Source organism: Anas platyrhynchos, chromosome 19 (assembly GCF_047663525.1).
Source record: "Anas platyrhynchos isolate ZD024472 breed Pekin duck chromosome 19, IASCAAS_PekinDuck_T2T, whole genome shotgun sequence".
Lineage (NCBI taxonomy): Eukaryota > Metazoa > Chordata > Aves > Anseriformes > Anatidae > Anas > Anas platyrhynchos.
The window spans coordinates 6,305,166-6,330,158 of record NC_092605.1 but is presented as its reverse complement, the minus strand read 5'-3'; the positions used below and the strand labels follow the sequence as shown (position 1 = coordinate 6,330,158).

Below are 24,993 nucleotides of genomic sequence, written 5' to 3'. Positions count from 1 at the left end.
CAGTTCTAAACAGTGACACACAACTTGTCTCAGGTACTTGCTTCTAACCCCAAAAGAAGAGAATTAAAGTTCTTATAATACAGCCAAAATCTGGTAATTTATGGCAATACTTTACATACAATGAAAAGACTGGACAGATACTTAGCTACTTTTATGCAGCACAGGAAGAACATGAATCTAAAGTTAAACAGACAAGCAGAAGATTAAGTTACACGAGGTGCTCCTAGTGGCCGTTTTATGCACACACAAAATGACTGGACAACCATCATGGCAGATTTTATATTACTGAACTTTATGTACAAAAGCCGATTTCAAATAAAACATTTAATGTAAAAACAATGGTTCATTTAAACAACTGAACTTTTTCGTTGTTTTGTTTTTGTGTGTTTTTTTTTTTTTTTTTTAAATATCTACTGTACCATTCAAATTTTTAACCAGCTTACACGGTATCTTCAAAATCTCTCAAAAGGTACATATAGAAAAGGCATCTTTATAAATAGAAAACAAAGGGATTTTTTCAGCTTTTATTATAAATTGACATGACATACAAAGTTTACTGGACAGAAGTAATTTCATTACTGTTTTTTGGGGGGGATCACCAACTTTTTGTGCAAACAATGCTAGCCTTCTTTTAAGCATTAAGAGCATAACTGCTTAAGAAATGACATAAGCAATAATTCTAGAACTACATCTCCCCTAAAATAATCTATTTTTTTTACATATGTGCACAGCTTTAGCGAATTAAAGCCAGAGAGAAATGCTTGATGTACTATCCAGAGGCATAATTAGAGTTTGCTAAAACTCAGAGAGCTGGCAAATTCAAGAAGTTTGTAATGAAAGCTGCAGTTTCCCTCTTTCCTATTTTGTACACAAAATCAGTGACTAAGAACTTAATACTGGATGACAAATCACATCCACACCATTAGTTAAATAGTCTCACAGTTAAACACATCTTAAGGACCATCAAAATCAGTATTTACATTTTATAAATTTCTGAAGACACCATTAGAAAGCTTATATACCCCTTAAACAAATAGGGAACTGCATCTCATGGTGATGGAATGAAATAAAAAATTAAAAATACCTGTATTTACAGCAGCATTGTTCCTTTATAAATAAAGAATATGAAAAATGCAATATTTTAAGGATAATAAAAAATTGAGGTGATGTCACTCAACCACAGTGCTTGCTGGAATAAACCCTTCGGTGCTGATACTGTACCAGTAGTGAAACCACTTTCCATTGGAAAAAATCTGTAAACGTATGCATAAAATGTGTTAACAGCAGTGCAAAACTGCTCAAATATAGTTTAGTCAGCATCTTAGTATCTGTATTGAATACAATACATCACAGAATACTTGCATAAGAAGTGCAACACATTTTCTGGTCCAATTTTACAGTGCATTTTTCCCTCAAGAGTGGCATCTCAAAAGCCAAAGCTAAACCTATGGCCTGGACTTGCAGTCTGTACTCAGGCAAAACAGCAGGCATAAACTTCAAAAGAAGTTCATTGACGTAATGCCTACATACTGACTATAGACTCTCGGCTTTAGCATGGCACACTATGATGCAGAACCCCAGTAAAAAGGGTTTACATCAAGTAGTTTGTGTAGCTGTGTAAATGCGTAATAAAAATATAAAAGGAGCTAATGTTCAAGTTTAAAATGGTACACTGTGTGATCAATACATCAGAATTATCCATGAAAACCAAACTGCTGGTAACCTCAAAAAGCCACGGTGGTACTTCACTGTGTCTGCAACATGAAAAGCCAAGATCTTTCCAAACAGGCACAAGACAAAGGAAGTGCTAAGTTTGCCGACTTTCAAAATTTTAGTGTAAAATAAATTTGCAATTATGATCAATCGATAAATGATTTCAAATACAAGGATCAAGGTTAAACTTTAAATAGTGAGACATTATTTTCACAAAAAGCTAACTGGAAAACTTCTAAATAAGAAAAGCAGAACCTGTATCCCAAACCCCTTTCCCCAATGTTTCACAACTTCATGGTAGGAAAAACAGCCAGATACAGATGCAAAAATCTTAATATAAAAACTGTTTTACATATACTTAAATTATGTAAATTCCATAAAGTTTTTAAGACACTAATTACTAAAATTACAGAAAGATTTTCATATTGCTCTTCATGCTCAGACTCTTATATTGTCATTACATCACCAAAACCGATATACATGTAGTACTTGCATAATTAACTGAATAGGAACCCTGTTAAAACAATATCCTTGTTGAAATCATTTATTTCCATCCAGCAGTGCCTGTTTGGAATCTCTGTATTTTTTGTGTGTAATTCTTTATAGAGCTCATGCACCCTAGAATGTCACTTCAATGCTTGTCCGTTAAATGCAATTTGACTTTTGACTTCAGAGCTTTTGTTTCTTGCTCTGTTTTGTGACACCTGAGATGCTATCCATTTCTGAAATTCTCTCTCTCATATTATTTTCACTATATCCATTTGTTGTCCCACTCTGTTCCTCAGAAGATTCCTCATCTGTTGGGGAGGCTGATTCTCCTTTCTCTAACTTCTGCTGCATCTCTCGGAGCCTGGCAACAGCTTTGTCTATTGACATTATGCTGATGAGGTTAAAGTCATGCATGCTGACCAGATGTAGCATGAAGTTTCGACACAAGTTCTTCTTAATTATTTTTTGTCCGTAATTTTCAACAAACAGCATACAGGCATGATTCATTTGATTGTCAGCAATAAACCTGTCAAATTAGAAATCCATTATTATCCAAGTAGAACATTTTCAAAAGCAAAAAGAAACATTGATAAACACTGTTGCAGGCTAACTGCACAGACTATTATATAAATCTCAACATCTGCATTTTTTTCATTATTTTCAAAGCTGAAGAACTAGTAGGCCCAAGAACTTTTTAAACCTTCACAGAAAACTTATTCCCAAATCATCCTTTAACAATCCATTTCTAAGCACTGAATTTTAAGTGCTTAGTGAATTACAATGCAGAACAGTCAACCAAATCTATATGATTTGTGTCAAAAAAAGTCTATCGTAACATACCCGTGCTTCATAACATGAAGATTCCATAATTTCATCACTTCTTTCTCTCCTTCGTTAACATCAGAGAATTCTTCAATTTGCTGGAAAGATAAAGGAGTAGAGAAAGGACAAAAAGAGAAGAAAACGTGACATGAGAAAACTGCATGTCCACTGACAAGTGGTGAAAGTACACCTACAGTCAATTTGTGTCACGTATACATCACAGAAGTGACTACTGTTAAGAAGTTCTGGAACTGCATTCAGATCAAATAGAGATCTGTGATAAATTATTTTCATATTATATACACAGCACTGTACTCCTGTATCACCAGCACCTCCTCTTTCAAGGAGAAACAGCCACAAATAACAAAGAAAACTTGTTAGGACCCATGTAGACTGAGCTAGCATTGCAACCAAAGACGCACTTGAAAATAAAAACTTTGAATCCATTAATTTACATCATTAGTGGCAGAGCATCACAACATTTTCTACTTACTCTCAAAATAAATACATCATTTTCACAACATGTACCCTGTTTGTTCCCCAAACAACTCAGCTCATCATTTAAAAACCACAACCCATTGAAAGTAGTTTTGTATAAATGGGATAATTACAGTAATGGTTTTCTCCCGTAGCCATTCAGGGTCCTTTTCATCCTCGCTGTCTACTTCCATTTCTTGTGGACGGAGAGGTAAACATGTGTCACTGTGGAAATATAACCGATTGTGCCCACTGCTATATGTTCGCTGCTGTTCTACTTCTCCATCTTCAGATTCAAGGAATTCTGACATACTTGCTTTCGTACGCTTTGGCCTAGCAGAAGGAAAAAAGTAACTGCTTTCAACTACTAAATCAAACATACAAATCCTAAGTATGGTAATTAATACAAATTTCTTTTAGGCTCCAGTTTACAGAAGTGTTCAGGAAAAAAATCACCAAAGAAATATATCCCAAAAACAAAAACACAAATCCAACTCACAACCCCTCCCTAAGAAAAAGATACACTCAATCTTTTGGGAAAGGGAAGTTTTAGGATGAGGCAGTTTACAAAAACAAGTTCTCATGTTGATGGATGCCTCAACTTAAAGGATGTAAAACCACAGGTGAAGGTATCATTCCTCAAAAGCCTTTTATTCAGTCAGTAACAGTTGTACTTTAATGCTGGTGAAATTTAACACTGCTTATACACAGCTATAGACGTAAAAGTCTCCAGGTTTCACAAGTCTGGTGCATATGCTATCCCACACAAGTACGGACAGACCTTTTCAGCCTCCCTACCTGCATACAAGTATGTGTGTGATTGGAGTTCTTTTGACCGGTCCGTTACGACTGAAGGCAAAACCAGGTTGACGATGGATATCCTGGGGATTCCCTGCATAGGAGCCATCATAACACTCATTGATAGACACATCTATCCTAGCACCCTTTGGATGATACTGAAACAGATAATCGCAAATATGTTTAGCAACATACCCAGAGGTTTAAAGTAACCGTTTCAATTTCAAATACCTTAAATATCATTCCATCAATAAGATGACAAAGCTCTAGATTACTTTTACACCACCCAAATAATTAACTGCTAGAAACAAATTATACTAAAACTTCCTTCTCTATGATCTTACTGTTTTGTATGAGAAGACTCAATACAACCAATTCTTAAATTAAGGACAGTATTGGCAAAATTCTTCTAACAAGCACACTAGAACTTAGAACACTTCCAACCAGCTAAGGAGTAAAGTTTTGGAATAATCTGAGCAGTGTAGTGGGCATAGGAAACTACATTATCTTCAAATAAGCATAACAGAATTTTTATTTAAGGTCAGACTAGTAGGAATAGGTCCTTATCAGCATAAGGAAATATTAACTTTAAATGTTTACTGCCTTCCTAAAATGTCAAGAGACTTCTAACCAGTTGTAGATTGCATTGCTTTTTAAATCACAAAAAATACATTGGTGCAAAAGCAGCACCTGTAGTCAGAATGCAACCCACAAATTTGTGCCTCATATAACATGTCAACATTCAAAGGAAGCTGCAGTTAATTTGTAGATAGTCCTACAATTTAACCAGCTAGCAATAATGTCACTGCAGTCAATATGTCATCTGTGACAAACTGCACACCGTCTCACACCACTAAACTACAAAAATACACTTACAACGTAATTAAAGATAAATCTGCTGTGACAAAGCTTAAGGTGTTTGAGTAAACTATACAGTTTCCGACAGTTCAGCGTGCACCACGGGCAATGCAAGTCATCTCGGGCTTCAGTCTGCTGTCTTGTGTTGTTGTTATAAAGGAACTGACGCAAACAAAGAAAAGATAAGTGTTAGCATCAAATTAATTTCACTTGTTAGCCTTCCAACCCCTCAGCAAGGTTGGACGTAATTTCAGGAAATCTCTACTGTAATAGTAAGTTCTTGGGAGTGCTAAATGAGCTCACTTTACTGAAACAATGGTATTTCAAGAATTCCCCATGCCCCCTATGGAGACCACCTCTCCCCCTCCAGATGTCTAACAAAAGATGTCCTTTGTATTCTGGACTATGTTGGACATGGCCCCAGGAACACTGATTTCCTAGAATACTTCCTGTAAGAAGAAATGTGGAATGGCTCTTCCTACATGAATTTGAGACCCCTTAAGATATCCACAAAAATAGCAAATGAGACAGTTACCCAGCCAAAACCAAAACTTTCGCCAACTCAGGCGTGAACATTATAATTACTTGCAATACCTGGATATTTTCAATACCTGGTAAAATATTCGCAACTTTTGTCGAGGCTCATTTAAAACATCTCTCTCTTTTCTCGTTTGAAGGTCTGTTGGCAAGGATTCTTTCACAGCTGAAAAAAACACAGGTATAGACAAGCATTTCAGTTTAGAGTGAAGAGGTAAAGAAGACATTTTTAAGCTAAGTTGTGGGACAGCAAGGAAGAAACATGATTTTAGAAACATCAAGAAAATTACAATTATGCAGATGTACAAAACTAGTCACTAATTCACATTTAATACATCACCACTATATTAAGCTTAATTCTTTGACATAATTATCATCCAAAAACACATGCTACCTGCTGTACAGGTACATCGTCAAGTGTTCAGTTAAATGGTCTGTGGTATCAATATCCCCAACACAGCAACAATCCCAGTATTTTGCAAGCTGTAAACAACTGCGAGGACAAAAATACTGGGCTTTTTGTGTGTATTTAAACACATTTTAATACCACAATCTTCCACCAAACATTTGACAGCAAGTTTATTTCTTAATGTTTTTAAATTACGCATGAGCTTAAAAAAGTGTGCGATTGCATGTTCTTTGAAAATTACTGTGGGGCCAACTGTATAAAGACTGAGATTTTCAAGGTATAAACCAGCACCAATACTGATCAGCTGAACTTATATAAAGGGAAATATCCCTGACAGACTTGCCATAAAGAAATGCATACCTTTTCTAATACATACCTATAAAAATATTAAACAATTTCATATTTTCTTTCTAATAGTGCTTAAAGTTTTACATCAGTATCTAAGATAAATATAACTTTTATATTCCAAAACTTCACAAGACATGCCTTTCATTACAGCAAAAATAGAATGAAAAGTTTCTAAATGCTTCAAAAATGCCAGGCCATAAGCTTTCTGAAGCAACCTGAGTTATCTTTATCCAGAAATGCAAAATACAAGTGCAATACTTTAGATAGCTTCTGTCACATTTCACAATAACAGCCATGTTTTCCAAGAGCTAAATTTATCTCTTGATATCCACCAAATTTTAAACTCTTCCTACAAAGCATAAAAATGTGAACTCCTAAATAATATGATTTCAAGTAATCGTAGAACAGCAGTTAAGAAGAGCGTAGGAAAGCAGAAGATCATGGAAGTCATGGTCATAGATTTCCTACTGATTTATTTCACATGAGGATTTATGACCATGGTATACAATCACTTTAAAATCTAAAAATAGTTGGACCTTTAAAGTCATGATAACATTTAACTTACCTTAAAAATATTACAACATATGGGATACATAAACCCATTCATTTTTGCTTTTTCATGTTTATCTGAAGCAGTTCCACCAGTGCATCAGGAACCCTGAAGTACAGAATTGCTAAGCAGATGACTACTCAGCATCAAAACCAAAGTTTGCTTACCTATAGTCTGAGTAGGTTTAACAGAATTAGGCTTGTTTTCTTGAGGGAGGCTTTCAGAATTTCGTGTTGCAAGAGGCTTAGCTATAGGAGCTGTAGACTTATCATTTGTGTCTCCTGTCCAACGAAGAGTAAACTGAAGTGTAGGTCCCTGAGAAAATGTTTCAAATGGAGGCAACCTCTGGTGGGCAAAAAAGGCAAAATCCCACCAGAATTAGTGTCTTAGCACATACAAAACTCATAAAAGGAAATTCACAGAATGGGGACAAATGTCATTTCTAATCAAATTTCTTGTGTTCTCAACACAAACATATACATTTAGATATACTTAAAAAAAACTGAAGGAGATGGCACACCCTACATTTAAGATGAAATTCTTCAATCTCTTAAGAGCTTTTTGTTATATTCAGGCCTTCTTTACTGAAAGGCCACTGCAGTTACTACCATCTGCTTGTGTAATGATCCAGTGTAGCCAAAGCTTTCCTAAACAAATACCTAAATTTAACTTGTTTCCATCCTTCCAGAAGTACTATCGTCTGCTTAACCTAATCCATTTTCAGGGACTACTGCACTTTGAATTGCATTTCACCTTAATCCAGAATCTTTTAAGTGAAGACAAGTCTTTCAGCTACTGAAACACCCCTTACCTTCCCATCAAGTATTGTTTCCCACGTTGCTCTTTTCTTACTAATGGGACACTCTTCCATTTCCTGCATGGCCACTTCATATTCACCATCCAGAAGTTGCAAGCGCCTGTCAACACCAAATATGTGTTATGGGTAAAGCAGCTCATTTTTATTGTTTGCCTATTATAATGTAGAATATATAATATATTATGTAGAATAATATAATATCTATATAGATATAGATATATAGATATCTATATAGATATATAGAATATATCTATATATATAGATATATATATCACAGAAACTAGCTTTCCCTAAAATTAAATGCAGACCTTCAGGCAAATTTATTTGGCCACTAAATGTAAATCTTAGGAAAAACACCATCCCTAATGAAAGAAGTGCAGATACGAGAAAAAAAATTGTTTGTTTCCTGACCCCTCAGTATCCTATTTTATAGGGTCAGAGATACTGGAAGAGGCAAACTACACTTTTTCTTCACATGTGAAATATATTAAAACAGAAGTGTCCCAGCAGAACTAAACCAGAGACCTTTTGTTTTATTTCTTGACAGCATCTTGCAGAAGCCACTGTAACACCTTCGTTTACTCTATTTAGAACACAGTAACAACTTCATAACCAGCACATCATTCCAGAGAGCAACTTGCCATTAGTATGATTTCACCGTAATAACGCAGAACTTCATTAGGTACTAGCAGAAGATATATGACTACAACAGCACAAAGCTGGGCAGGTATATTGATACTAACTGATGCATATTAATGTGACAACATTCGAGTTCATAAAAGGGAGTAATTTACTATTATCACTGAATAGTTCTCATGCACTACATGCAGAACATGCACTACAAAACCTGTAGAACTCTTTTTTTTTTTTAAATTATTTTTAAGACAATAAGCCTGGGCTCTTATTGTACCTACTAACTAAAAATGCATCAAAAGACATCCAAGAATGAAATCAAAAAACAGGTTCAGGTTTAGTGTTTTTTAAAAATCCCAACAATTAACAGAAGAAATATCTGTTTTGGATAATATTACCTGTTTTTATCAAATACAGTCATTTGTGCTACAAATGTCTTTTCTCCATCTTCACGATTTGAAGAGTTTCTTTTTCGTCTAGCTGGAAGCTCCTCATTGACATCTGTAAATATCAAACATTGCATTCAATTATTATATAGGCACAAATTTAAATGATCAAACAGCTTCTGTGCAATTGTAAAATATCACTGGCTGCTGATTATGTCAGATGTGCCATATGAACAGCTCAATGCCAACAGAAAGAGCACTTAGCATAATGACAATCATGTTTTAGATACATTCATGCATATTTATAGTCCAGTCATATTACCGTCAGCATAAACAATTTAGAATTTGGCCTTCCTCCTTCTTCAATTGTAAAATAGTAAGAAAAAGTTTTCAATCTGTATTAGTCTTCAAGGCTGCAACATTTGTGATATAACATTTTTTTTAATTTTATTAAGGTGTTAATACCTTAATAGCAATTTTGAAAAAGATATTTATTGGCAAGTCGTTTAGTTTTGATGAGAGATCATGACCACACCTCCATCTGAATCAGTAGTGACCAGCACTGACAGAGGCAGTCCCAGAGACCACAGTTTCATTATTTGCCACCCCCATCACAGCATTGCCTAACACCATCACACATTAACAAAAAGCGGTGTTCAATTTTGACATAAATAGAAACACAGTTTCTAGCTACAAACTATATTTCAGATGTATCTTAAAAGGGTAAAAACAAGTAAAGCCACCTCAGTCACTCATCTATTACTGCCTTCTCCAAGTAGGACCTATACCATAGATCAGGACAACTGTATACATGCCTGCAAGATAAACCTCATAGAAGTCTATTTAAAGTTTGAAGTTACCAATGTTTTCATTAGTCTCGCCATTGATCAGTCCATTGAACTCTCTTCTTCCTGGGCGAGTTACTCTGAATAACAATGAGTAAGACTTCACCATATGGCTGTTGCTTGGTTCAAACTCGTTACTGGAAACCGCAAGCGACGGGAAGTTGCCTGGTTTTATTTGGCTGAGGTCTGGGTTTAAAGGCACCTGCTTTTTACCTGTAGGAACCTGTCTTATTGGACAACTGACATCCTGCAGGAAAACAAGAGAGCTAAGGTTTAGGTTTTTAGAATACAAAATAAAGACATTAAGTGTGAAAATTTATATTACTTATGGATTGTACTTGTCCTGTCCTCTTTTTGAGAATAAGCCTTATAACAGATGTAAATTAAAGCAGAATAACAAGTCCTGGTTCTAAATGTAAAAACAGATATTTGAAAGCGTAAAGAAACCTGGCATTTTATAACCAATTCTGACAGCAGCCATCTTTCTCTAAGTGATTAAATTAACACTGACATGAAGTATTCAGAAAAACTGCAGAACAGCCAGTAATGCTAATTTAATTCAGTTTATCTACAGAAATTAAATGTTTTGGTTACATATATATATTCCAAGGGCTTCCTATCTTCTTCCAATATTACAAAGTGCACTTATGTGCTATCTGGGAGATAAAGAACCACTTACCTGGGATTTACTATATTCAGTATCTCTCAGATAGATCACGGAACACTGTGTAATATTGAAAAAACAAGGCAAGTTGGCCTAAGTATGAAATTCACAGTAAAACATACTTCAAATAATCACTGGCACCTCCTCCTTTTACTACACTTATCTATACAAGAACAAAATTAGCTAGAAACAACAGTAGCTCTTAAAACTATGCCATAACAGTTTAATATTCTTAGGGAAAATAGAGAATTATCACTGTAAATATTTCCCTTTTTGATTAAAAATAATAGTGCGCATTGCTGCTCCCATAGCTGTGAGGATAACTTGCAACTAGCGTGAAACTAACGTATCTAAAACAGCAGGTAAATTCAAAGATGCTGTGGGGGGGAAAAAAAGATAAAAATTGATTCATAGTAGCTAAAATCTGCAGTAACTGAGATGATCAACATAAAAACATAGGTTCAGAAAAAGGAAGGAAAGAAGATTTGACAGATGACCGAGGACTTCAAAACAATTACAACTTCTTCCTTTTCATCTCTGAACCCTAAAAACCACAGACTATTTTATGATATTGTGATTTCCCAATTTGCTTAAGCCAACAGAATTAACAGTTTAATTATGTGATACAAAAAAAGAAGTGAAAGTAGAGGTGGCCAAAATACAGAATGAGCGGATGACTTACAAGCAAGCTAAATTCAAATAAAATAAAGTGGTATGCCTTTATAAGGACTTCCAGTTATTTCTCAGGGAGCAGAGAAAAAAAAGTACACTTGCTTCTGAAGAATCCTTTACAGTCGTAATTAGAAATTGTTTTCTGTTTAATTCATAAAGACTAAATTTAACTCAACACAAACATTTCACTATTAGCTGCTTGTATAGTAATGTTAAATAGATGTTCCAGAATCAGGTACACATTTTGATTTAATACATATTAATGGTTTGTCAAATCACTTTTACCTTTCGTTTCTTGTGGCAAACTTTCACAAGCAGTACTTCCAGGGTTACAGAATTTTGTTCATTCTCTGAGTTTTGTGATGGCTTATCTAAACAGAAAAATATTTTAAGTTCTGAAAAATTAAAAATCTGTTCAATGGTGTAAATTCATCTGCAATTACTTTCTAACCATAGCTACTTTCAGGCACAAAGACCTCCAGTCAATTCTAGTGTTCAATTTTGCCCAAGCTTATGGTAAATTCCCACTTCAGAACATATCCTTCTTAATTACCACTAGCAGATTAAAAACATTAGCATAATTGACATTTAACATTTAACAGTAAACTTGCTAAACCTTTGGCATTCTTTACTCGTGGTTTCTTTTCATCCTTAAAATAATTCTACCTTATTTTTCACAAAAACAGAAAAAAACTGCAAAAATGACCCCCTTACCTCCTAAACCTCAATTCTAGAACTAGAGGTACAAAGATGGATTGTGAAGACAACCCACTTGCCAAAGAATAGCATACACTATACATGTGAGTGAGCACATGTTGTGGGTAAAAACTGAAAGTGAATCTGTTGTGTAGGTTCATAAAAGAGTCCAGAGACACAGCAGGACACGATCTAGCCAAAACATTTCTATAGCAGAAGAAAAAGATATCAGTAGATTTAAGAAAAGTCACTAGTTACAGATAAGTGAAATTAGTTCCCATAATTTTTAACTTTACTGCTTATAAACCTAGAATTTGGTTCTTATCAAAACTTAAGCTCCAGATGCTATAAGAAAAACAACACAAAATTATACGAAGTTAAGCCTATGCCAAATAGCTGTTAAATGACTCTTGAAATAACCCAAAAAAAAACTCTTATAAAATGAGACTTGGCATCACAGCCTCTTCACACTAAGTTTCCTAGAACCTTGAATCTTCAAGATGGCTACGACCAGCAGTACATCACCAATGCCAACTAAGAACTGCCTTTTAAAATAAATTTCACTGTCTACAAAGAGAAATTTTAGTCACGTGAATGGATGTTATTCTGGAAATATGCCCTAATATGGAAAAAAATATTAAAATATTCTATGTATGCTTAAATAGAATTTGTGGAAGAAATTCTGAAAAAGTGATCATCCAAAATTGAACAGATCTGCATGAAACTATTTCTGCTTTTTAAGGTCTTACAAATACCATTATGGGCTTACACACATTTTGAAGTTAAATGGCAAAATGGCTTAAGCTTAGCCCTGTCACAAAGAATCTGACAATGAAAAACCTCTTTATGCTCACTAGGTATAAAGGGCAAAGCTTTACTATATTAAAGAGAACTCAACCCACGCATCTTCACTTGCTTCCCTCCTGATGTTACTTTGAAGAAGCTTAATGTGCTTCAGTTGAAAGTTTCAGTAAGTCCTCTATAGGTACTAGCAGTTAAAAAAACATTTTTTCAATTTTAAATATAAGATATATTAGAAATCTTTTCTTAGCAAATAAAGAAGCTCAGAAAACAAACGAAAAAGCCATCACACACTCTTCTTTCAAGAGTTTCCTAAATATTTTTCTATCCAGACAAATAGTATGCTAACTGTGCCAGCTTCATTAATTAAAATATTTTCTATATTTAATATTTACCAAAGTATACATTGTTTATGTTGTGACATTTGTTTACATGGTACAAAGAGACATCACACTCTCGCTCTCTCTTAAAGCAAACGGAGTTTTTTAAGAGCTAACAGTACAGAAAAAATCTAAACATTTGAAAACACACAGAAGTCAAACATTTTCAAAATTCTCCTACAGCCCACCTCTACTACACAGTAAGAAAGGCAAGGCCAGTCAGCAGAAACTATGAGACAACTATCCTATCCACTAGGTTAAATTCCATGTGTGAGGAATTTACTAACATCTTCAAAATCTGATCCTTCCAGAACAGCATTTGAATTTAAGATGTATTTATTCTTATTGCTTGCTGCCCCAGTAGTCCTCATTTTGTGTTGTTTTCTCATCTAAAGATCTGCAGGCAACATATAAAATGAAATTCATAAGAACAGAAACAAGATGAATAGTATCCACTGAGACCAGCAGCATTCTAAAATTCCAGAAGCAGAACTTTACAAGCCAAGATACTTGAAGAACTTTCTCAGAATGACATTGGTTTACTAAAAAAAGGGATTCTGAAATCTAGACATTTGCAACTTTAACTTCCAAACATCTGACTTGAACAGATCCAGTTAAACACAAAATAGTTTGATGGAACATGACAGATTCCAGACTGAAGCATAGAACCCGTTACAAGAATTGAAGTAGCTTTTACATCCAAGGACTAAGATGTTATACAGAATATTTTTAACTGAAAAAAATAGAAACATTGCTTAATTTTAATGGATAAACAGGTAATTTTTTTCTTTTTGGGAAAGTAAAAAGACAATGAGTTTACCCATGCCTATACAGCATAAAGCATGTAACTTCTGCTTTTGTTAAAGGAACAGAACCATTCATTCTGGTCTGGGAAGTCCGATATTCCAATTTTGAGAGGTAATGCCTTATGTGCATAAAAACCACAATAAATTTATTGCAAGTCACCAAGAAACGTTTTCAGCTGCACTCTTATAATCCCCAGCATGGCCTTTTCCACATTTCTAGGCTCTAACTGATACAATTTGTTCGCATACTTCTACATTAAATTCAAAACCTCTAAAGCTGATAATGATTTGAATTTGTTGTGTTTTTTTTCCTTTTGTTTGTAAAAGATACTTCAAATACTTCAAAGTCCTATGTCCATAAAATCTTTCTTCAGGAACTCTTTCATCAAGCTCTACTTCAAGTTTCTTCCAAGTTTGAATGGATGAAGTATTCATCAAAATCACTGTTTTGACTAAAACCCTGGAAGCGTTAGCTACTTAACTTTACAATTAGACTAACACATATTGAAAGAACAATTAAAAGTACTGTAAATAATGGGACAGAATAACAAAATTAAAATCTGCATCCAAGCAGCAGAGATTGTAACACACTGTTCACAAATTCCTCTCACAAATCCGTACTAATTTCAAAGGTGTTACTCAAATTAATGGTATAATGAATGAATTTTGCCAACGTACCATTTTTATGGAAGAAACCAGTAAACGTAAGTTGCAAATGAGCAGACAAGCTAAACAGAAAAAAAAAAAGAAAGGATATGTTAGAACAAAGAAGTATTTTCTCCTCATAGCAGCCACTCCATTCACTGATGTTCAGGACAGGCCTAACCACAACAGAGCCCATCCTTCCACCTGCTTTCAAACTGTCTGGGAACAGCGTGCACTAAGGCACAGCTGTAGACCAGTCTTCTCTTTCCAGACGGATTCACTCTCTATATTCCATGACTGGGGAGGGTGGGGGAAAAGGTAGGGGCCTAAACACTTCCGTAGAAGGGTGCTGTATGTAGAGGTGAGATCTTGCCACCACAGGCACGCACACATTTCCTAAACCTTTGTCAACAACAGAATGATTTTTGGTAGAAATTGTCTAGAACTTCACCCTGAATTTGGTATCAAAATTTTTGTACACGTATTTCAAGTTCGCTAAGCAGAATCTTCATAACTGTGAAGCCAGAGGTATAACACATGCAAACAAAGTAATAGTTGCATCTATTTTGTTTCATAGCACTGCAGCTTGTGGGCTAAACTATTCTGCTGATCATAGGCCCATTTTATTTCAATTTGTTAATTATAGAATGCATTTCAATTCAAATCAAGTATTCACAAAACCAGAATTAAATGGGTTTCAAAACCACCTAGTATTTTTAAGGTGCACAGAATTTACAAAAAGCGTCTGTCACACTAGAACACCAGATAAGCATCTTCATCAACTTCTCAGAAAGATACCTGACATTCAAAACCGATTTTAAACACTTTCCTGAAAGCTCTGAGGTAACAAGTGTCCATGAGCATTTGAAGGATTCTGTCTACACCAACTTGCATCATTCAGCCATGTTACTCCTCCAGACCAATTCCAGATTTAAATGTTTTTTATAGTTTTGAAAGCATAAAACCATCACAAATCTATATTCTGTTTCAACTTGATCCTTGTCTTTTAAGGGAGATTTGCCTATTAAGCAACCATAACATACAAAGCAAAAGATAATTATGAACAATACTATTAGGAAAATGTATAAAATCTCTTGAAACACAGAATTTATACATTTGTTTCAAACTAAATTCCATCTAGAATGGTTGCCTCTGAGGCAGACTAATTATTTGCAAACACTATGGAAAAAGAATAGCTGGTTAAGAAGAAAACCACACCACAAAAAATCCTGAATGGTTCTTCACACATTCCAGCAATTTAGGTTAGTCTTTCAACATTTGTTTTTGTCTTACAATTTCCAGAATGCTTTGTTTCTCATTATCCATTAAGTACATTAAAAAGAAGGGTTTTGGCAAATCATCTACAATCTTTCTACCTAAAAAGAACACAAAGCCAACCTGCAGGATTAAAACGGATCTCAGGCTGAATTGCGTAGATTAGAAGAAAATAATTCTGGAAGTCATTACAATGGATTGGTTTATTCCCATCATATATGTATCTTTACAAAAAGCTTAGGTGTTTAACTAAATCATACATAAAGAAAACAATTTTAAGATAATGACCTTTTTTCTTCTATCACATTCAAATGTGAACATATTGTATGCTGTATTACTTTTGTAAGTTTTTCAGACTTTTTCTTGACACGTCATAGTGCTGAAATAACAGACTACGCAGATTTGCAATTTGTTTTTGCCATTGGCTAGGATAAAAATGAACTGAAATGCATCATTCCCAAGTTCAGTGCCTCTGCTGAACTTGGACTTTTACCAAATACAACACGGCAAACTCAGCAAGTTCAAACGTCAAGTATTTTTTTCTGAAGTATCGTAGTAAGACCTGACAAAATGTGAACTTTATCCAACATTTAAATAAGTGTTATATAATTAAGATGACAAAATCAATAGGTAAGTTCAATTACCATTTCACGATTATAATTCATTAAGCATTTCCCCCCCCAATCTAACAATTCCATATTGAATTAAGACTTGAAATAATCCAACTATTTTTTAAAGACGGAACACTGTTACTCAGCTAGAATTATGCTAAGGTTCAGAAATGCGTGTGGTCAGATCACAAGATAAATCTCTGACTGAGCAATATTTCTCACTAGAAAATCACAAAAGGAAAACTGCAAGTCCTACTGCCTTTAATAAAAACATTTTATAACTAGTTTCCCTGGTACAGCTTTAAAAGGACGACGATAAGATCTTTTAAATAACGATAACAGTTTTTGTAAGTGTTCCCCCTCCCCCCCCCCGATGAACAAAGGCAGCTACAGGAAAATACTATTGCTTTATTTATTTTAATTTCAGCACATACATATTAGTTACTGATATAATCAATATCACAAAGAAGGTTAAGACAAGTACCTCTTTCAGGTTTCTACACATTTTAAGAAAGGGCACTACAAATACTAGAAGAGTTTATCCAACATTGCTTTTCTCCAAGTTTTCACCAGAATACCTTGCTTCTAATAATTACTCTATCACCTTCATTTTGTCAATCCAAAAGCCTTTTGATTTAGCATTCCTACATGCACAAACATATATATGCAGAACAGTACCTGTGAGATTCTTGTTCTCCCTTCATTTTCTCTACTTTTGAGAGCATGTCATCTACTTTGAACGTTTTCCTGTAAAGAAAAAGCAGAAAGAAATGTAGCCACTGTTCCCATATGTAAAAAAAAAAAAGAATCAGTCAAAACTTTGCCTTGATTTTGTATTAAAAACTACCTACATATGCAATTTTAGCCTTCCATTCACAAAGCCCTTATATAAATATCTGCAATACAGCTTTTCAAGCAGTATCAAAATAGTGAAAATAGAGACCTTCCAGAAGTGATCTAACTGCTCATAAGTGCTATTTAACAGCATATTTCAGCCTTTCTATGAATGTCTAACGGCATTTCAACGTAGCTCAAAGAAAATCTTCTTGCTTTAGCAACACTCATGACATCTAGAAGCATTCAAGTTAATTCTCCAGTCATCACTACTTTAATCTTGATCAAATAACAAAAACATTATCTGAAGAAAAGTTGAAAGCCTAATGATCAAAGATTTTTTCTTCACAGATTTGCATCAGATGTACACAATAGAAAAAGCAACGAATTTAAGATATTCCTAGAAATATTCATAAGAAACAGAGGAAAAAACATGACAACAATGTCAGAGAATAACCCCTTTATAAATATTTTCTCTCTGACAATATCAGTTTGTTCATGCTCTTATGTTCAGCCTCTTTTAATATATATATATATATATATATATATATATATATATATATATCATTTAATATTACTGCTAAATGAAGTTCACTCATGAACAGAAGTTATTCAATACTTTCTGGACTAGTCTTCCAATTTCTCTTTAAAGGAAAACTAATGTTTGGACTTAGAGGCAAACAAAATTGCACAGATGAGTAATGTTACAAAAACAGTAAGGGTATCATTCTTTGCATCTTATACCTTAGAGAAATGAGATAAAAAGAAAATAATCTGTTGGCAAATACATGATTTTTTTTTTTTTATTAAAATGTCGGGGGGTGACCTCTATGGGGAAGCAGGAGGCATTGTTTACATTCTGACTGAACACACTGATGTCAAACATTGTCTACATTCAGCATTTAATACCTCTGAATGATTTTGTTACATGTGGCTAAATAGTAACTCTGGACCAGAAAGCCAAGTACATGTTTGCAGTCAGGTAAGAAAAATAATTCTGCGTAGTAAACAATAATTGATTGAAAGCTCTACTCTGCCTCAGGTTCAGGCAGACGACAGATTCAAGAAGTGACTCAACTATGCTGAAGTGTGGGATTATTAATATGAATCTTGCAATGCTCAGTTTTAGTTACGTTAAGAACAGAGGAGTTGAAAGTTTCAGATTCTAAGGGAAAAACATCCACGCACACACTGCACAAGCTCAAAATCAGCCAGCAGTCTGCAGAACAGCAAGCAGACACTCCGATCTTTAGAGGGCTTTCTTCAGACTAAAGACTTCCCTCAAAGCAGCTCTAGAGCAAAGTCAAGTCACGGCCAGAACAGGAGCCACAAACCAACTAACATTTCAAGAAAGGGGGAGCTTCACAACCTTTCCTAAGGTATATCGCTGTCTAACACAGCTTGCATTTAAACTTTCTGGTTCGTTAATACTCACAAATAACAATTGCGTAACTTTTCCAAATGTCAAACTCAGGTTAGTCAAAAGTTAGAAAAAAATCCTCAAAACCTTTCAGAAAAAGGTAAAAATAGCAACAACAAAAAAAAAACACTAAATCAGATTTGTTACCTCTGAAGTTAACTTGTATGAACACAAGGAAGTACTAACGTTCCTTTAACCCAGAGAACTGTTTTTACGTTACTGTGTTCTTTACTCATGCATAAGGGGGGACAAAACTGAGTTTATAATAGCCCTTAACACCCAGGATTTTTAGGACAGCATTTACTTGGGCTACAAGCATGTGCATCTTGCACATTCCTTTCTCCACCCACTCTTATTCCAGTACAACACAGTAATAATGAAGTATTAAAAGTCACATCATAGTAGCATGCCATTACTCCAGCATTAAATAAAGAAATATTCCTTTATCCAAATACTGTACGGGAAGCAACTTTTATTAATACAGTATCATCTTTCCATCTACATCATTTGATCTAGCAAGACAGTGACACCTAAAGACAGCCCCACAGGCTGAAAATCCATTTCAATTTTCCATAAAGTATCATTTTATCAAAGAATACTGCTCAAACAATTGTTGCCTTTAATGAAACAAAACACAATGACGACTTGCATCGTAAGTTGACACCTGCTCATTAACTTACTCCCTATACTTTAAGCATCCTGGTCAGTATCAACATTTTCTCAGTCTTTATCATATAAACCAACATCAATGGATCGTTTCTTTGTAAAAATGCAATTTTACTTCCCTACCTCCAAGTGATAAATTTGTCTGGCATTTTTCTCAGACTGCTGTAGGGCTAGAGATAAAAGATGCGGAGCCATAATTACTACTGTAATAGTTAAACTGTATACATCTTGGTGATAATTTGTTTAGTTTACATATGATATTGTTTATCAAAATGGCCATCAAAACAATGATCAGGAATTTAAGAGCAGCAAAATTACTAAGTCTTACAGGGAAAATAAATACATTGCATACTTTGTAAAGATTAATGTAAGCAGACTAAGAATTACACAGCTCTAGAAGATAATTATTTGCAGAGAGAACTCTGCCAAAATTTTAGCTATACCAAAGTTAGGTATGTAAAGCTTTCCAAACGTAAGCCTCAATAGGATCTTCCACTCTAGTCTGGATATTTTTTCTCTGTTAAAGCATCAGGTTGAGCAACATGTCAGGACCCTATACTTTAACAACTTCTGTTGAATGAGGAATGGCAACTAAGGCCTTGTGCACATTTGGAAGTGTTTGCCAGCATGTCTGCAAACAGCCTCCTGGGGAGGTTTAGTTCAAGTCCCTCAGTCAATGCCCTAAAAACAGCCAAACAGTTTGAACTACCTTTAAGCTACAACTTCTGCCTTTTAATTTGGCAGAGAGAGACCACAGTACTGACACAGCACGGAAAGGCAGGGGGCACCCAGAGGAGAACACACTCCGTAGCAACTGCTTTTTTTTTTTTTCCCCTCCTCAACTGTGCTGGCTTACTTCTGTTGCAGCATCACTGTGTTTTTAGAAAGAAAAACATACTCAAGTGTTTTACTTCTTCTTCCAAGACCTAATTAGCAGACTGATTTCAGTAAGCCAGTATTTTCAGAAAACTAGTGAGTGAAATCACTATTAATTTGTCTGTTATGGATGAAAACACCAACCAACCAAAGTCACAGTTCTAGAACAGAGTATTATGGGCAGCAATAAAAATCAATAAAAATGCTTCAAAGAGAAACTAGGCATTACTTGTGCAGCTGAATTTGAACCGGAATTTGGAACAGTGGACAACACAATGTACATGCAAAGTACCACTTCTTGTTTCCCAGCAACTACAGCAGACATTCAAAGAAACAGAATAAGATTCAGGTAAAAGAACATATGCATTTCAACCAACTATAAATTAAAATCGGTAGTAAGCAAGAACAATTTCCTGTTGCACAATTCTGGTGTAAAGCAAACGAACAATAAAAGCACCTGAACGTTATTTCTTAAAATTTGTCTCTAGCCTATTTTAAAATAAGCAAACAATTCCTTTCGGTAACTTCTGTAAGAAAAATCAAGCAGCAACTTCAAGTTAAAAAAAAATGATCAAAGTATAGGACGAGATCAAGCAGTATACATCCTAAAGTACTTGAAGTTGTATGCTACTAATACAATTTTAAGAAAACGGCAAAAGCATTAAACAATATCTATGAGATCTGAGAACGCTAAATATATCCTGTTTTAATTAAAATCTGCAAATTCTCTTGATAGATCATTCAAAAGTTACCTTCTTAAGATACAAATATAGTTTAAACTAGAATTGTCTGCAAAAATTAGATTGTTGCTATTCCTAAGTTTTCATGATTAATTATTTTAGTCCTATAATAATTGTTCACATGCAGTAAGACCTGTAATGTTAAAATATTCTCAGTGCTCATTCTACAAGAAATCAAAAGTATAAAAAAAATGAGTTTCAGTGAGGGGGATAAAACTGAAAGGACTTTGCAGTTCTAGTAATAAATAATGTACAACTGCGACATGCACATTCTGAGATGCAATATTTATGTATTTTAAGAGCAACTGACATGCAGCTGTAGCACCTCATATGATAGGAACAAGTATTTTGCGATGTCAAAACTGAAGCCCATTTCTCAGATACATCCAGCTCAAAACAACCTTTTTAAAGCCTCTGCTGGATTTTTTTTTTTGTAAAATGCTATGAATTAAATCATTTTTCAGTTAATATAATTACAGAAAAGAATACTGGTTTTTTCTAAGACTGATTAACAAAACCAAAATAGAAGTGTTTGTTGTTTGTTTTTTTGTTTGATTTTCTACATAAATGATTAAACTAATATGTTTCTTATACTTATGATTAAGCATTTCATAAGCCCAGAAGTTATAAAGTTTTGTTTGTTTGTTTTTAAGAAGCTCTTCCCAAAACAGAAAACAAATATGGACAGTTAGGTTAGGGCTCTGCAGGCAGTTTTCCATATTTGAATATTCCCAACACCAAAACAAGTCACAAGTGTAAAGTCACACACACTTAACATTCCAGAAAAGTTCCTAGGTCTCAGAAATCAACTGTAAAGTAACGTATGCCTTTAAGCTCCTGAAAAAGACACAGCAATGGTTTACACACCATCTGAAGAGCAGATGTCACCCTCCACTATTAATTTATTTAATCCCAAAATGTTGATTAAGTAGCAGAAGATAGTTTTCAAAAAATTATTTTACCTTCTGATATTTGTTCGGGAGTTTCTGTGGGACATGTAAGTGAGAGTTCTGTGCAAAAATATTGGCTGCAGGAAAAAAAAACATGAAAAAGGTTAACACGCTTTAATTAAGTTTCCTACAAATCCAAAGTAAAGGAGTGATAAAAGACCAGTTACTCACTGCTATGAGATTCCGTGTACGTAGAAACCTGTATATCTGTGTTGGTTCTAAGAGAAAGAAACACGTGTTATCCAACATGCTTTAAACCTCTAGAACAACAGCCATGATGCAGTAGTATCAAGCTTAACACATTGGTTGTTTGTTTTAAACAACTGTCACAAAAGTCAGTTAAGTGAAGCACAGTGATGTCTAAATAACCCCAAGTTAATAAGTCAAAGGTTATTCCATCTATTGTACAGCACAAAGCAACTTCTTGTTTAAGGTAGCATAAACTGGTTGCGACAACCCTGACAACTATGCTCGTTTTTCAAAAAATATGCTTCTTACAGGCTTTGCATTAGAGAGGGGCAGAAAAAATACCTCAACGTATTACAATTTGTAGTTGAACAGGTAAATTTTATTCACCAAGTTAATGAATGTGTCTGGTACAAGACCAAAACAGTACACTAAATTTACAGAGTCAGGCAATTTATGATTCGATTGTTTTATCCTTCTGGAAAGTACCAAGGTCACTTCCACGAGGTACCAAAACAAAAATAGGCAGTGACAGTTGACTACGACACAGTACAGATCACTTAAGCTGGAAAATTCATTTCCAAAATCTCTTGTACTCTTGGGACCAGAAAAATGTTGATTCTGCTACAGCAACTACTGTTTCAAAGTGCAAACTGATGGAAGATAATAGAGCTCTGCTCGATACTGACATGAAAGGGCAGCATCACTTGAAATAGGTGTAATAACCAAAGTTCAAAAGAGCGAGACATGCCTGCAGAAAAGCGGACCTTCAGTTAAGTTTTAACCAATTAAGATAAATCAGGACAAAAAGAGTTTTTGTCTGCATCAGGTTCTATCTTAAAACAGAAATACAATCCAAACTGAAAAATACCATTTTTCAGCCACCTTGATTAGGAAACATCAACAAGAAACATGGAAATGACTTGAGAGAACAAACAGAGAGCAAGAGAAAGGGAAAATGCCTAGATGCCCGCGCTAAGGCTACTAGCGCTGCCTCAGCTTTCCACATGAAGAAACTAAACAGCTATTTATTTCTTAACAAATATAATGTTTTTATTTGTGTATTACGGCAAGGCATTTATTTTAAATAGCTGAAAACCTTATTCTGGTTTATGGAATTTTGTGATTAGAGGTGAAAAAGGAGAGTGTTACATATTCTTCACCCATTTTTAAAGATACAATTCAAGTGTAGAGATAAGCCTATGAATATAAAACCCTGAATAATTTATTATTAGAAAGGTGTGTAGGTATTAAAGAGACGGAAATCTTAAAAGAATCCCAGTCTATACTTTCAGAAGCCTCATGAATACCAGTAAAATTCTGCTTAATGCAAATTAAGAACTACCATCCTAATGAATTGGTGATAATGTGACTTGAAGAACACAGATAAGAAACGTGCGCTTTAACAGAAAGTGAAAATACATAGTCATGACTTTTAAAGAAAGATCTCAATTTTTTAGTCTCCAAAAATCTGTGATATAGTTTAGAAAGATATGAAAACATCAAATTACATGATGTAATATGTAATTTAAAGACAGTGCACTGGTATTTCAACTTCAGTTTCCCCAAGCAGAAAAATTCTGTGACACTTTTCGACCCACAAACAGACATGTTTCAGAAGTCCATACTGCTCAGGAAAAGCTGAAAATAAATCTTTATCTTTTTCTGGCGTATGACCTCGAGAAGGGACAAATATATTTGAGAAGAATGCGATTCAATACTATGCGCGTTAGGGTTTCTTAACCCAATATTTACTTCTTGCAGGTTTTCCACAGTATTCACACCGCAGTTAGCAGCTGTGACACATTCGCGCTGTAACACGGCCCCGATCCCTACCTGCCCCCTTCTTTTCCCCCCCTTTTCTGACAGACGGGGGCACGCGAAGGGAAATTTTCCCCCCCAGCCTCCGACACCGAACACTGAGCAAACATCTTAAAACTCCCGTTTGCAACTCGCCCTGTTCGCAGCGCGCTATTATCGATCCCGCAGCTTCCTTAACGAGGCTCAGGTTCAAAGGACCCAACATTACGAGGGATTTGAGGCGACACCAAAAGCTCCAACTCTTCCCCCAGCACTGTCACCGCCCGCAGCGGGGAGGCACGAGCGGTGACAGCAGCAGTCCCGGGACCCCCCCGTGCACTCCGTAGGGCGCTCCCGATTTTCCTCCGAGCCCCGTTAAGTTGAGGGCCGAGCCGTGCCCGTGCCTCAGCGCTCCCCCAGCGTCTCCACGCGCCCCCGGGGGCTCCCCGCTCCTCTCCCGGGGCTCCCCGAGCTCCTTTCCCACCCCGCAGCCCCAACCGGGGGCCGGTGGGGACCAGACAAAGAAAACCACCCGGACGGGGGGCAGGGGGCGAGCCGGAGCTCCCCGTCCCGAGGTGTGTGTGAGGGGGAAGTCCCTTCTCCCTCCGCCCCGCGGGCACCCAAGCGGCCGCCCCGGGAGCCCCGCAGCCCGCCGGGGGCCGGGACCGAGGCGGGCAGCCGGGGGCTGAGGCCCCGCCGCCCCCCCGGCCTCCCCCCGCTCCCCACAGCCTCCCCCTTCCCCCCCCCCCCCCGCCTCCTCCTCCCGCCCTTTCCGCGGCCGCCCCCCCCCCCCCCTCCGGTCCCCGCCGCTCCTCACTCTCGAAGGCCTGCAGAAAGAGCTCGTGGTCGGCCTGGATCTGCTCCATCTTCGGCTTCTTCACGGGGGGCAGCGCCGCCGCCGCCGCTGCCGCCGCCGAGGAGGCCGAGGAGCCGCCCGAGTAACCGCTTCCTCCGCCGCCGCCGCCGCCGCCCGCCGCACCCCCGGATTTCCCGGCCGGAGCCGCCGCCGCGGCGGAGCCCACGAAGCCCCCGCCGCCTCCTCCGCCTCCTCCTCCACCGCCGCCTCCTCCTCCTCCGCCTCCTCCTCCTCCGGCGGCGCCGCCGGCGGAGCCCGAGCTGGGCCCCGCGCCTCCGCCGTGCTTCTGAGGAGCCATGGGCCTGGCCCCCGGGAGCGCCCCGGGGGGACGGGGAGCGAGCGGGCCCCGGGGAGGGGGGGGGCGGCCGGGGGCGGGGGGCGAGGCGGGGGGAGGGGAAGCGCCGAGCCCCAACTCCTCCAAGTCGCCGCCGCC

The 24,993-nt window shown here is 36.6% G+C and overlaps 1 protein-coding gene across 1 annotated transcript; it reads right to left on the bottom strand.

Annotated features, from left to right (window-relative positions):
• Positions 1-270: 270 nt before the first annotated feature.
• On the bottom strand, positions 271-24,979 carry SUZ12 (SUZ12 polycomb repressive complex 2 subunit). Its single transcript, XM_027471409.3, has 16 exons — positions 24,522-24,979; positions 21,890-21,936; positions 21,731-21,795; positions 16,911-16,979; positions 14,380-14,429; positions 11,304-11,389; positions 9,698-9,929; positions 8,850-8,952; positions 7,813-7,918; positions 7,169-7,346; positions 5,769-5,860; positions 5,176-5,319; positions 4,300-4,457; positions 3,636-3,834; positions 3,043-3,122; positions 271-2,728 (listed from the first exon to the last, which is right to left on the bottom strand). The coding sequence occupies exons 1-16, from the start codon at positions 24,856-24,858 to the stop codon at positions 2,383-2,385; spliced, it is 2,292 nt and encodes a 763-aa protein (XP_027327210.3). The 5' UTR covers positions 24,859-24,979; the 3' UTR covers positions 271-2,382.
• Positions 24,980-24,993: the final 14 nt, after the last annotated feature.

Excerpts from the sequence above, each read along its gene's own strand:
- SUZ12 (XM_027471409.3), bottom strand. The coding sequence starts at position 24,858 with ATGGCTCCTCAGAAGCACGGCGGAGGCGCGGGGCCCAGCTCGGGCTCC. Across the intron at positions 11,390-14,379 it reads TGGTTTCTTCCATAAAAATG|ATAAGCCATCACAAAACTCA; the intron begins GTACGTTGGCAA and ends TTTTCTGTTTAG. Across the intron at positions 9,930-11,303 it reads TTTGCCACAAGAAACGAAAG|GATGTCAGTTGTCCAATAAG; the intron begins GTAAAAGTGATT and ends GTTTTCCTGCAG.